The sequence below is a fragment of the Helianthus annuus genome, chromosome 5 (assembly GCF_002127325.2).
Source record: "Helianthus annuus cultivar XRQ/B chromosome 5, HanXRQr2.0-SUNRISE, whole genome shotgun sequence".
In the NCBI taxonomy this organism is placed as follows: Eukaryota; Viridiplantae; Streptophyta; class Magnoliopsida; order Asterales; family Asteraceae; genus Helianthus; species Helianthus annuus.
The window spans coordinates 36040603-36055579 of record NC_035437.2 but is presented as its reverse complement, the minus strand read 5'-3'; the positions used below and the strand labels follow the sequence as shown (position 1 = coordinate 36055579).

The 14977-nt window shown below is 36.1% G+C and overlaps 2 protein-coding genes across 4 annotated transcripts; both read right to left on the bottom strand.

The window, feature by feature from the left end:
- Positions 1–4577: 4577 nt before the first annotated feature.
- Positions 4578–6848, bottom strand: LOC110940586. Its single transcript, XM_022182136.2, has 4 exons — positions 6795–6848; positions 5821–5930; positions 5265–5690; positions 4578–5129 (listed from the first exon to the last, which is right to left on the bottom strand). The coding sequence occupies exons 2-4, from the start codon at positions 5906–5908 to the stop codon at positions 4837–4839; spliced, it is 807 nt and encodes a 268-aa protein (XP_022037828.1). The 5' UTR covers positions 5909–5930; positions 6795–6848; the 3' UTR covers positions 4578–4836.
- A 924-nt stretch (positions 6849–7772) lies between these two features.
- LOC110940584 (autophagy-related protein 11) lies at positions 7773–12835 on the bottom strand. 3 transcript variants are annotated; one of them, XM_022182134.2, is made up of 6 exons: positions 12651–12835; positions 11026–12114; positions 9533–10943; positions 8794–9011; positions 8493–8706; positions 7773–8392 (listed from the first exon to the last, which is right to left on the bottom strand). In XM_022182134.2, exons 2-6 carry the CDS (start codon positions 11979–11981, stop codon positions 8000–8002), a joined length of 3192 nt encoding a protein of 1063 aa, XP_022037826.1. In that variant the 5' UTR covers positions 11982–12114; positions 12651–12835; the 3' UTR covers positions 7773–7999. The 3 variants fall into 3 exon arrangements, with proteins under 3 accessions (XP_022037826.1, XP_022037827.1, XP_035846466.1); XM_022182135.2 differs by lacking the exon at positions 12651–12835 and adding an exon at positions 12491–12573; XM_035990573.1 differs by lacking the exon at positions 12651–12835 and having other exon boundaries at positions 11026–12499.
- Between the last annotated feature and the right edge of the window lie 2142 nt (positions 12836–14977).

Below are 14977 nucleotides of genomic sequence, written 5' to 3'. Positions count from 1 at the left end.
ATTTAGCGCTTATCATCAAAAACCCTAAAGGCCCTTTGTCAACACCATCGTCGGACCATACTTCAAATTTAGCGTTAAGCAGGGCAAACCTGAAAGGCGCTCCGAATCGTCATCATTGGAGCGTTTTCCACAACCAAAGCCAACAATTTAACATTTGCAATCGCAGACCCCGAAGGCCCTCCATCGACCGTTCAGCTCAGTAGAGAACCCGAGAGCGTTACGGGGCGCTAAACTGGGTAGGTATATGCAAACTAAAAACATCACACACCATTTTAAGAGCAGGTAAAGGCTCCACCTTTGCCTTTATACACTTGGTAAAAAAAACTACCTAATATTGTAATATCTCAACAACCACATGAGATACAGACCTCAAAAAGTCAAAATCAAATTGGCTTTACAGTTACACCATCATTTATCAATGTCAAGTTCAAAATCCCTGTATGCATCAATTTTAAGATCCATTATCAAATCAACTCTTGAAAGAAACTTTTATCATCTACTTAACTCTTTCTATTTGACATACCCTATAAGCATTAGTAATAGATTAGATAAATTATGCTGATCCAAGGTCACTCAGGGATAGCAACCTGCTCATCACATAAGATTGATACTGGTTATAGTTTTGATAATCCAAAAAAAAAAAAAAAAAAAAAACTAAAACCAGTTCAATGGTGAATGAAGCAGTAATTTCATCACCAAAGTTAGTGATTTCCAGTAATCAATTAAGACAATCTACCCTTGTTGTGAAGAAAAAATATGGAAATTGAATTCAAACCAACCAATCAAAGTACGACATCATGATAATCACTGTTCATCAAGTCATGCAGCCTTAACTTATACCTGAGGTCGCCGTCCACCATCACCGGAACCCTGGTTTGCTTGCGGCCGGAATACTCGTCGGACCCCTTTTATTCATCTTTTGGAACTGTCGCCGTCAACATTCTTAGGGTTCCCAGAAAAACCCTAAACTCGCCGCCAGAGTGCCTCCTGCCGTCATCTTCTTCAGCCTCAGGAATCGCCCCAGCCGCTTCCTTTCCTCTCCGTCAACATCACAGACACACCGTCTCTCCGTCACATGATTCCGCCACCACGGTAGTCCAACGGTGGATGCTTTTGTAGAAGCTAGTTCTGTTTTTTATTACAGAGAAATAGAGGAGAGAAAGGGGGGTTAGGTTTTTATCAGAGTTGGGTCATGTTTTTGTAGAGATTATTGTGAAATTGTAAGCATATTTGAAGATTTGTAGAGATTGTTGTGTTCTTGATCTGATTGAGGAGAGGAGGTTGCATATTTGTAAGAGTTTGGTTTGTTATATTTGTGTAGGAGGAAGAAGGAGAGGCAAAGCCGATGGTAAACCCACCAACTTTGTCTTTTTAAGATAATATATATATATATATATATATATATATATATATATATATATATATATATATATATATTTATATATATATATATATATAATGTGTGATTTCCAATTCAATACTGGTTTACTAATTATCATTTGGCCCAAACTTTAACATACTTGGCCCAACACGTATACTATAATACAGAAACTTAAAAAAAAGCCCTAGGCTCTTGCCTAACCCGTTAACACTAGTGGGCCGGCCTTGTCTCGCATCCTCTAAAACATTTTTCCATTCTAGCTCTTATTGAGTAGTTAGTTATCAGCGGAATAACCAATTGGGTAGTGGTCTATTGGTAAAGGTAATGTCTTTAAAACACCTAGATTAGAAAGAGGAAGGTTTTGTGTTCAAGTCCCACAGAGACGACAAGGAATTAAAGAAATTAGCCGTTCAAAAAAAAATTATCTTCGGAATAACTCCAAAAACTTGGAGAAGTTTGGAGAAGCTTCCAAATCTTAAGGTAGTGTTCGTTTCATAAATTGTAATGGAATTGAAATGGGAATTCGCGCATAAATTGAAATTTGATTTGTAATTTAGGTGTGTTTGTTTTTCAAAACGGGATGAAATTTGGATAGAATTAGAATGTAGATTTTTTTCCTTTTGTTGTTCAATTCTAATTCATTTTCTTATTGAAACCAACAAAATAAGGAGTGAAATCAACATTCCAATTCCCTCAACATTCCATTCCATTTTGTGAAACGAACATTACCTAAGTGGATTCATTCTATTAACACATTGATTAAGTTTTTCATTTTGAAAAGCTAAATCACTTTCAAAGTGTCAAAGATATTGCGATCCTCTACCATTCACTCGAATGGCATTTTTCCTTATAGTAAGAAGGAATATCCTAGCAAACACTCCCAACATCAAGTTTTCATGTTTGAACACATTGCTTAAAATTATTCAACTTCCACGGGTCTTTGTTGAAACAAATTGCGTTTAAACTTCCACCATCAACGCCAAGAAATTGCGTTTAAACTGAGCACACTTGAAGAGGTATGGTCCCAAATCAGTGCACACATGTCATGGGGACTACACCACTTTTCCAATATGGCGTCCACATCACACAAGTGCATCTAGAAGGTTCTGGAACCTTCTGGAAGAAATCGCCTGGTGCCAAGGAAGATGCTCCTGCAGACAAAAAGAACAGCAGGGGGCACCAATAGATGGACGCCAACTGCGATTGCAAGATCCTTGAAGAACAGGCCGACAGCCAGTACTAGCAGGCGCCCAGCTGGAGCGAATGATTGCGAGCCACGTCACCCATAGGACTGACGACGTCAGAAGGGACAGAAAGGATATTCTCCCTTGTCGAACAGCTGGCGAGCACTGACTAGCTGGCAGGCTCCAACTCCTCCTTCATTCTCCGGTATAAATAGAGGACTCCACCTCCAGGTTTAGGGATCCGTTTTCTCCTTCTCTTACTCTTAACACACACTTATCCTCAGAGCAATACTTATTCTCACGCCGGAGAGTGGTCACAAGGAGAACCCTCCTATTCCCCTCCTTGTGGCGAATCACCGGTGTTCTTGTTTTGCGGGATATTCTTTGAGAGATCAGCTAAACGGCGAGTGAAGAAAGAGATTGAACCACCCTTAACGAGACGACCAGCTGGGATAACCTCGTGTTAACCAGTGTTTCATCAGTTCCTAAATTAGTAGATGTATCATCAATTGTCATTATTGATACTAGAAAACATCTGCATAAAAAATAACAAGATTTAAATTGTGCAGAACTAAGGAATATAGAAGCTATACGAAAATGGTGCCAAAAAAGGCAGAAATCATCATCAACATACTCAGGAAATCCCACCAATAGCAAAGCTAAGGTAGAGTTTGAGAAGGGTAAGATGTAGACAACCTTACCTCTACCCGTAGGAATAGAGAGACTTCTTTCAGTGAGACCCCCGGCTCGATAGTAGTTTTGCATCAAACCATTATAACACTCAACAATTGGGACAAAAGCCAATTAGTGCATGTACCCCCTTGCCTTTCGGCTATCAACGTCACCACATGATGCATGATTAAACGGCCCTCGTTTTTTAATGTTATTTTCACGAAATTAGTAAAATAACGTTAAAATTAGTGCACTTTCACTTTTGTCCCCGAGGGTCAACACATATATACATTATATGCGAATACCGCAAGCGGGGCGTTAAAAAAGGCAGAAATGATGAGTCTTTTAACTTCATAGAATTGTAGAACCTATGAAATGATGAATTTTGACCCGTTTACTTGTCTATGGGTTAATCTGAACGATGTTTACTATTTATTCTCACTGTATAGCAACCCTCTCTACGAAGAGGTAAATTTTTTTCAAGCATGCTTGAATATATAGAAATACAGTCAAGTTCCAAAGAAAATCTCAAACTTTGACTATTTAAGAATATATAGAAATACAGTTTGAATATATAGAAATACAGTCAAGTTCCAAAGAAAATCTCAAACTTTGACTATTTAAGCTGTTGACTTTCAAAAACTCTTAAAAAGTTAAGGCTTGGAAGCACATGATGGTAAGTTGCTATGATTTTCAGTAAGTTGACTTTCATGAACTTAAAAGCCACCGAGACCCGACCCAGCTTCTGTAAGTAAACCCTGTGGAAAATGTCGACTAATTCATGGACAGATTATAGTAATTTAACCCGCTTATTTATAAAGAAAATGTCAACTAATCCGTCATCAGGGACAAATTATAGTGTAATCTAATCTGCTTATTTTCGTGTCAGGTATTACCATTTTCATATTTCATCCAAATCTATTTTACAAACAAGAGATTATATGCATTGTCGTCTAGAGAAATTTATGATTTGATTTTAATAATTCTAAGTTTCACCCGTTGACCGATAATAATCCTATCTTACAAACAAGAGATTATATGCATTGTCGATTCTTTACGGGTCTAATCTAGTTAGTTTTTGCTGATGTGGACAATGACGTGGATGATGATGCCAATTTGAATTTTCGAATGTCTGTTGCTGAATTAGATTATTTAGAGTAGACCTTGGGTAAGAATTGGAAGGAGTGAATTCTGAATGAGGATTTCTGTGATTGAAGATAACTGAAAGAGTTAATGGATTTCAATTTATGATCACATCTATGAGGATTATTACCTCATAAATAGCAATGCTTATATGAATATAATTCTTCAAAAAAAAATAAATATTTATAAAACAAAACTTAAAAATTGTAGTTTCATAACTCGTGTGAAGGTATTCTACTCGAATTACACTGAAAAGTTCCATCAAACCAAGATTCAAATCGAGCATTAAATAAAACATCTACACGCGATTTTATATAGAAAAAATGGCACAAAGATCCCAATCACATGAACAACAATCTCACAGTTTTAGTTTCTGTACTCTCACCTAAGATGAAATTTTCATCATGTACTAAAAATGGGTTCACCTTCAGCAAAATTGACTCACCAGATTACTGTTCAAGCCATTTTTGAACACAAAACACATTGGGGGTCGCTTGATCGTTCTTCTGGTGTACCTTTTTGCAAGCATTCAGTATGGTATGCATGTCCACATGAAAGAATATCAACCGCAGGAAGAAGAGGAGGATTGATGTCATCATAATACTCATCATCATCATCGTCGTAATAATCATCATCCTCGTAATGTAAATCATCGTTGTATTCAGAATCATCATCATCTGTTGCACCCGAAAGATCTTTATTGCATAATATACATTTCTGCCCTAATGGTCCATTTTCCGCATCATCACCTACAACATTTGAAAGGAAAAAAAAAGAACTTCAGCCGAGCCCATCTACAAAGATTAATGCTTTTCTCAAGTATTAGCAGTTCATATGATTAGCAACAGATATTCTGGTACACTACACAATCTTTATGGACATACCTTCCCATCTGATATGATAAAATGGTTCACATACAAACGGTTCATGTTGACTGGTCAAAGGATGGTTCTTCTTGTCAAGGTCAGCCATGAATGTGTTTAAAGGTTTTGTCGTTTCAATCTTTTTTTGTGCAGAATTTTTCGAAGAATCTTTAGAACCATCTTTTCTTGGGGTTTTCCTCGTTTGGGAGTTTGTTGGGGCACTTTGGTTTTCGGTTTTTTGAGCCTTACTCCTCAGATTATAACCTGGAGCGCCTTCGGTTATCTGAACTTTACTCCTTAAATTATAAACTGAAGAGACCTTCGGGCCTGAGCCTGGGCTTGGGCCTGCGGTTTTCTGAAACTTCCTTTTCATGACAGGTACCGGGTGAAGTTTGCTCACTTGTGTTCGGTTACCTTGCTGAGATTTATCTAATCTGTCTCCCACACCTGCAAGAATTCATTTAAAATATGAAAACTGTAACTAAACTCTAGCAGCAATTATGAAAATAATAAAACTTATTCCATAATATTTCCAAAACAGGTAATTTAGCAAACGATAAATGTGTCTGACACAAACCTACTAGTTTGTCTTTGTCCCTATTACCGCCTTCTGCAGCTCCATGTTTAGAAGAAGCCACTGCAGATCTCTTCTTAGATTTCTCCATCGCAGCAGTACTGAAAAACACACTGCAGGGATGGCCTTACTACTATTATACATATACAAGATAAAACAGAATGTAATGCGGTACTCTATCATAAACCATTTTAATGTTACAAGTGCTTTGACCTCATTTTTTCTAAGAAGCAAAATAGGATCTTTATTTGCAGTGTTTCATTCGACCTCAATATCCTTATTAGATTCTTAGTTTTTTTATGAAACAGACGCTGCAGTTCTCAGTTTTATTGCCTGAATATCATTGAACGCCTAGAACCCTCCCAAGTAAGATATATAAGTCTGGACGTCTAGCAACTACTTACCACTTGTTTGTATAATAATTTTACAGGACATACTACAATTAACAGTTCCCTCTTTATTCACCTTAAATCAACTAAACGAGACCCAATTTCACATTTCCGTGTCCTTCCACGCCATATATAAAATCCGTAAAAAATAGTCGCAGTGCGACAAACGTCACACCTTAATATTAGTTAACGAAAACATATCATGAGCACAGAACCATTTAAATCCCAAGCCTCAAGCATAAGCCAATCCAATCACTCATAAGCACTAAAACAACTAAACATATACTCAAATTAACAAATTCACAACCAAACAAACCCTAATTTAAACATCCACTGACAAAAACGATAAAATTCATTACAAACCCTAGATACAATTCTTTCTTACGTAGTACAGACAAATTATCGAATTCAAATACATAACTATCAGAACAGTACGTTTCGCATAATTAATTATCGAATAAACAATTGAAAACATCAAAACGCGATGAGAATCAAAACCTAATTTTTCGTAAACAAAACCTAATTTTGGATATTGAATAATGATGAAATTAGAACAATAGCTATGAAGATGAATGTATAACAACTTACCAGATGAATTGTGGGATCAAATTTGAAGAATTTATGAAGAATACATAGGCGGATTGATTGAGGGATTATAATAATAATATTAATAATCGGTTTTGCAGAAGAAGAATATGGTGGGGAGAGTTGAGGAAGAAAGGGGTTTTAGGGCTTTGATGCAATTTATAGTTTTGCCCTCTGTAGGCCCAGCCCGATTTTATTTATAACTCTTTCATTAAAAAGGGCCCAATAATTTACCAAGTTAATTTTTTTCTTTCAACTTCAAAATGGTTACTTTTTTTATTTTCTTGTTTTAAAATTACCCTATGTTTGTATTTTCAGCTATTTAGATTTAGGGGTTGTTTGGTAACTTCTGAATGGTTAAATGTTGAACCAATAAGAGATCTGAATTACTAAGTATTGAACCAGTAAGAGGTCTGAACTATTAAGAGTTAGTATAATGCTTAACCGTTCAGAGACAAATGTCTAACCAATTCCGATTAGAGATCTTAACCATTCAGACTTAGTATAATGCTTAACTATTCAGAGTCTGAACCATTCAGCTGCTCGCGAAACAAACAGTCTGAACCATTAAGTGCTGAACCAAGTCTGAATTATTAAGAGCTAAACAAATAGCCCCTTAGGTATTTTTTTAGGTTTTTGGGGGTGGGGGTGTTAGGTTTTTTAGAGGGTTTTTGGGTGAGGTATTTTTTTTTTTTTTTTTTTTTGGGGGGGGGGGGGGGGGGGGGTGTTAGGTTTTTGGATGGTGGTGGGGTAGGGTGGGTGTTTAGGTTTTAGGTTATTAGACACTTGTCACTCTATAAAGTCTTCTTACGCTTCTTACAATTAGGAGCCTTTGTAGAGTAACTTAACCCATAAAAGACTGCGTAAACATTTATACATATTGTTTTAACAGTAATGAACAAGATGGTTATACAACCGCATAATCCATAGCAACTCTACAAATCTCTACTTAAAACTGGTTATGTACTGAACGCACCCATAAACGAATATTACTTTTAGAACAAAACATATCAAGAGTTATATACAAAGTTTTTCATATGGCCAAAGGACTTTTATACACAAAATGGAAATGAGCAAAAGAGGGAAGTGATGATCAAACAGAACAGTTTCAACTAGCATGTCAATTGTCAAGTAAAGGATGTATACTCGCTTCACTCCTGCGGCTTTTTTTTTTCTCTCTTCCGTCATGTCTTACTGAATGTTTTAGATCAGGAAGCAGCGGCAGGTGGTGGCGGGGTGTGAACTGCGGTATCTGGTAACATAGCTACAGTGACCACAAAAAACTCGCACCCAACTGCTAAACCGTACGGGTTAGCATCAGTTGGACCAGGAATCAACCCTGATTGGCTCGAGGCACCGTTGTGGTCGGTTTGAACCGGTGGTGATGGTTTCACGGTTTGCCGCTCGATATGCACAATCTGGCCCACAATGCAAGTGGGATTGTGCGGGACACTGTCAGCATAAAGTGCAGCCGATTCTGGAGATAGGTAATAATGACTACAGTTTCGGTTAATAGCCGTGTAATATCCAGCTGTGTTGAGTACGAATGCTGCAATTTCATGAAGTTCTAAACGGCCGATAGATATTTTCTCCTTGTTTGCCTGATTGATCATCAATAAACTATTAGCATTTGCCTTGCAAATAGCGATTATTATTACTTAAACGGTTAAAAAGGTAAAAAAAAAAAAAAAAAAAACTAACCTGTTTTTCGGATTGATGTTTCAGGTAAAGAGTGTTGACTAACGCTTTACTTTCGTCCAACTCCTTTGTAAGCTGTTGTTGAGCCGCCTCCGCCTTTGTGTACCTATCAACTAACTCGGCCCGATGCCTTGCCAAAATACCAACTTTTTTAGCAAGCATATGAACACATTCACGAAACTCGGCAGTACCATCATCTCCACCGTCATTTGCGGAACTGAAATTTAAATTTAAAATAAAATATAAAAAAAAAATTGCAATCTATTTTATATAAAGATTAAAACGTTGAGATTTCGGGTTTTACTTGGTGAGAGACTGAGATAAAGATTGGAGTGAGTCAGCAAAAGAAGATACATCGGCTGAAGAAACAGAGGACTTAAGGCGCTCGAAGAGGCTGCGTATTTTTAAAGTGGACCCACGTAACTTGTTATAATCCGACGCTTTACTATTGGCTGCACATAGATGAGTTCGAGCCTCTTTTCGTGCTTCGTGAAGACATTTCTCTAAATGAACACAATTCACCTGTAAAGATTAATCAACTTATCGTTGGTTAGGAAGAAGAAGATATGAACGGTTCAATTCGAGTTATGGGTCAAACAAGTCAAATGGGTTAAAATCACCCAAAGTGTATTTTATTGCATAAAACCTCCTAAATTGTTTTGCTAACAAATTACCATAATTAGTAAAATTGATTTTGTAATCATATTTGACACTACTTCCAAGTTACAAAAAAAAAAAAAGATATAAAAATGTTTCGGGTTGACCCGGCCCATTTCAACCTGGTACAAAAAGTACTGATGAAAATGACCATTATGCCCTCATGTGATTGGCCCGTGTTTAAAGTTAACATAAAAAGATTTACTGGGTTAGGGCTAAAAGACACCGCATGATGAGAAACTGTAACATAAAGAACATCCGGTGTACTTTCGTTACTTAAAGGACAGCGCCTGCAATTTTGCTCAAACTTAAAGAGCGTAAAATGCAATTTACCCTTAAAAAATGAGACGATTAATGGATTTACGTTCTCACTATATCAAAATTACCTGAGACTCATCTAGCAGATTCCGGCTAATTTCCAAATCCCGTGCAAGCGTTGCAACCTCATCTTTTGCAGCTTCAAGTTTAGCTTCTAATTCAGTAAGTTGATTAGATTTCTCTTCTAGAATGTTCTGCATCCCGACATCTGGCACCGTTTCCTCGTTCTCATCTTTTTCATTCACGTCACGGCTTGGTTCCCGCATTGACGAGTCCAAATTAGGGTTCGGGTTCGCCATTCCAGATGAATCGGTCATGTTATCATCCAAAATCTTGCTAGTTTTATCAACACACGATTTTGAAACTAACGAACTATAACCATATAAAGCATCATCCATAGGCTCGGAAAATTGACCACTATGCCCCTGGACATCTCTCTCGCTTGACGTCTCCGATTTGCTATCTCCAACTTTCCCAGTTGTAAAAGAATCATCTTTATCGATTTTGTGTTCTAAAGAATACCGATCGGATAACCTTCGTTCCAGCTCTTCTATTCGTTTCTCATACGACCCACATTGCATTTGTTTGTCGTTTAGAACAGATTCCAACTGTTTCACGTATTCATCTTTCAATCGCAAGGCCTCATTCGTCTTTTCAGCACCCTCTTTTAGTAAAATGTCCATTTTACCCTCATCGAAATATTCAAACTCGATCTCCAAAGGGGAAAAACAAAGACGAGCCGTAACAGAAGCAAGTTCCGCTTTTAACTTTGCGTTCTCGACTTCCAACTTGTTAGTCCCGACAATATCACCCAATTCGATAATATCCTCAGACTCGTTATTTCGTTCAGGGGCAAACCGGTCCAAATCTGGTATATCAAGATCCAGTAGATTTCTATCAAAAGGAGCCACATTGACATCGCAAACGCTTGGAGTATCGTACAACCCCATTAACGATAAAATATCGTGAGGTATATATAAACTATGTACTTTAATAAACTCTTCTCGTTTCCGAACTTCAGATTCCCGTTTAGATGCGAGTTTTTCAGCCAACTGCCCCGCCATTCCCATATAAAGTTTCATCGACGCTTTTCTTCTCACTATCTCCGCAAGACAGGCCCGATAAGCAGGCCCAATCCCACGAACCACCTTCAACTGCTCGAATTGATCATTTTGGCGATTTATAGCCTCGTTAAAAACCGAGAATTTGTATCGAACGTCTCTTATGGTGTACTGAATGTATGCAATCTTTTGCATGTACCCGTGAACAAAACCGATCATTTCTGACTTTTTGTCTTTGCAAAACATTAAAAGGTTTGAAATTGCACCCTCGCATGCTCGCATTTTAGGAATATAGTTTTTCTCATGACCCTCGTACATGGGGCCCAATGCTGACACAGCATCGTGAGGACGAAGGGAATTAGATGGTTGACTGGTCAAACAATCGTCCACGAGTTTCTTTACCATGCTAATATCTTTGCTGTAATAAAAAATAATAATCTTTTAACAGATTTCTAAAAAATAATAACTTTCAAGAAGAAAATGGAATGAAGTTTACTAACCTCAAAGCCTGCATAATACTTTTTTGATCGTCTATATATTGTCGGTGTTCCTTAATAGTTCTCTCGAAAACTTTATTATTAATCAAAGCTTCGCTAGAAAACAAATGTTCTGTACTTCCTTTGAGCTCTTTAAACTCTTCCTTAAAATCCTCAACTTTACTTTCAAACTGTCTATGTGAATTACTGCAATCTTCTACCATTTTCCTCAGATTTCCTTCCTTAACGAAATCGGATAAACATTTGCGATTATCAGACTGTAATGCAGGTATAAGTTTAACGGACCTTAATCTCTCCAAATCCCGCCAAAAATTCACTAAAAGATTTGAATGTGATCTCTGCTGATGTGAGTAACGCTTGACAAAATCCGAGTAGTTACGAAGAATCATTTTATAGATATGATCCAAATTACCACGCGCAATCTCTAACGCCTTTTCTTGCACCCTTTGCTCTCTTGAAAGCCGCTCACACGTTTCTAATTTCAAAAGGGTACGTTGGTAAATTGCGTCTGCAAGCTGACAATTGTACCTAAACTGCCTCTCGTATAAAGGTAGCACCTTTAATGCAGGGTCAGAAGCGTCGTCTAATGGATGAGGATCGTTCGATGATGATGGTAATGGAGGGTCAGGATTGATTGTTTCAAGCGATTCGATTTCTTCCGGTTGAGGTGGGGTCGAATTACTTCTCATTCTTGATTTATTATACAAGAACACTTCTCTATCTTCCAAAGGGAGTTTGTACGCAGAAAGCGGCTGCTGCGGTTCTAACTTCAGGTCCAGATACAAAAGAAGCTGATCATTTAACTGAATTCCGGAAAGCGTTTCGAGATACCGTTGAACCGATTCAACGAGCGTGTATTCATCGCAATTTAGCTCAAACGAACGCCCGTTTTCGGCAACATGAACTAACAGTTTCCCCCTTTGTACAACACCTTCTGAAACACCACTTGAACTACTCATCTTCTTTAACCCAAACCCAGAAAAAATCTGAAACCTTTCACAAGATTACAGGTTAAGAGAGTGGTAAAAGACGATTATACCCTCACCAAATCAAATCTCATACATCTATCTTCTCATCATCACTGAAATCAATCTGCAAAATAATGAATTCAAATCTTGAAAAACCCCTAAAATAATCAACACCCACCACCAAAATCCACAAAAGCAATGCAATTTTCAAAAAAAGAAAATAACCCAATAATCCATCTTCAACAAAACCCTAATTCCAAAAAAAAAAAAAACTCAAATCAGACTAAATTTAGTAAAATTAACAAACACCCACAAAAGAAAATTAAATAAAGTACACTTAAATACACTAGATTCCAACAGTATGTTCAAATTCAATCAAATATCACAACATTAAATAAACTAAATTTAAAAAAAAAAATCCAAAATCGGTAACGTAAACAAACAGGAGAAAACAGAACAAAACAAAATCAACAATATTAATAAATTACTTGGAATTTTACCAGAATATCAAGTGAACCACGACACACGTTGCCTTAATAAAATCCCAAATCGAAATAATAAAATAACGACACTATGTGATCATTCTACTTCATGTGAAGAATATTAATATTATTATTATATTAAAACGAGTGGAAAATAGTCAGAGAGATAGATAGGAACCTTCTGAGAAGAGTAACACACAAGGCACTTGGAAAAGATTGAGAAAGTTCGAAACTTTTTTAGTACCCACAATCAAATTAAGAGTTGACGATGAATGAGTTTGAATGTGTTTTGTGTGTGTTTGTGTGACATTATGTTCGACTGTTTCGTCGTTTCCTATTCCTGTGGGTTTTTGTTGTTGATGATGATTATTATTTATTGATAATAAATCTTGTTTTCAATCATGGTTTTTAGATGGAGGTTGTTAACAAAAATTGGGTTTTGAAATTAATGCCTTGTACTTTTGATGTGTGACTTTAAGGTCCTTGTGATTTTTCTTTTTCGTACTACTGTATGTTAAAGAAATGATTTTTTTAAATATGTAAATTGGAGGAAAGGAAGTTTCATCCTTAAATTTAATAAAACTAGTTTTTTATTATTCCCGCGTTGCGGCGAACGTCTTTTGTTGTTTAATTTGTGTTTACATGTGTTTTGAAAATCAACAAAAAAAGTTGTATGGTAATAATGTTGTTCGTATGAAATCTGTGGTCAGAGATGAACAAATGATACTGGTTACCGGTACCGAATTTCCTGAACCGAAAGATCTTAAGTACCAATTCGGTACGACTTTTGGCGTTCCTGGTAGCGGTTCGCTACCGTTTTTACCTTCATATACCGGTAACGTAACTGGTGTTTTTGGTACCAGTACCGATTCAGTATTGGTTGGCACCAAGCTCATCCCTACCCCTGAAACTAAAAAAGAAATCATTAAAAGTTGAAGAAAATCAACAAAAAAAGTTGCACGATACCGTTGTTGTTCGTACGACACCCGTGATCAGGGATGAGCAAATGGTACCGGGTAGCAGTACCTAATTTCTCGAACTAAAAGATTTTCAAAATCAATTCGATACCGACTTTTGGTATTTTCTGTACCAGACTGGTGTCACATTTTACCTTCATGTACCGATAACCGTACTGGTATTTTCAATACCAGTACCGATTAACTTAAAGTAAAGAAGATAATAAAAATAATTAAAAATACTATATTTATTATTATAACCTTTTCTATTTTGCTACTCTATATTTATTACTATAAACATTCTATTCTATTTTGCTACTATTCAAAACGTATTCTACTGTTCAAAACATAGCTTTTTTAATATATAGGAGAATTATTTAAAAACATCACTCTAACTGTTATGCATATATTATTTATTAGTGGCTATCCACATTACTAACTCCCATATCACATTTATGTTTGTATCAATGTCATAGTGCCTATATATATTGGCATTTGTATATGATGTTTATATAAAAAGAAAAGGATTCTCATTCCCTTATTTTCCATGTTCTTGTCCTCTACATGATCTATATACTCTTGTTCTCTAATGTTTATTATAGTTGTATATTGGTTGCTAATAGACCATTGTTTACAACACATTATCAGCATGAAAGTGCTCGTTTCAAAAACCCATCTACCTTTCTTTATTCAATCATTTGATCCCCTTTTCCCTTCAACTTATTCTATGAGTTAAGTTTAGATTAGAACCACTAAATAGCAGTATGCGTTATGGGAGCAAATGGAATAGAGTCATGGAGACAAATAGAAGACTATGAATTTTAGATCTTAGTTCTGCCCGTTCAGCAATAAGATTAATATTAATTTAGCAGCAGTAAATATTGTCATGGATCCAAAACTTATGATTGAGATGGACTTCCCTGAATTTCCATTGGTAAGTATAATCTTTATTTATTTTATTTTGTTTATTTGATTTTTGATGATTAAATAGATTAGGATAACATATAAAGGATAAATATATAACAGAAGATTTATAATCAATGGAAGATGTAAAATTACTAAAATAGTCTTTTGCCTGGATTTCTATTACATCTTTCTTAAATAATTTATTTGATTACCGTGTGAGCTTTCAATGGGGATTCAGTTATTTATCTATAAGAAAAGGATATGAAGATAAATCGGTAAGCCGTAATAGGGTCGGATCACGTTACGGCTAACGATGAAGCAAACGGCACGGCAAAATTGTTGGAGAAACATGATTAATAGACTATTAAGATTTAAATTTTAATTACTACTACATAATTAATTACTTTTATGGATATTTTTTTTCCAAATCATATTATAGTTAAATATTTTATAATTTAAATGGTCGTGGATATAATTCTATTACTACATGTTTCAAGATTTTTTTTTTGTTTTGTTATATTTGAGTTTTTTTATTTCGTATGTGAATCAGAGAATCTAGATTAAGCTAGATTCCAGATTTGTCATATATTATTCTTTTCTAAATACTCGTTTCAATGACCTTTATGTAATTGTGAGAAATGCA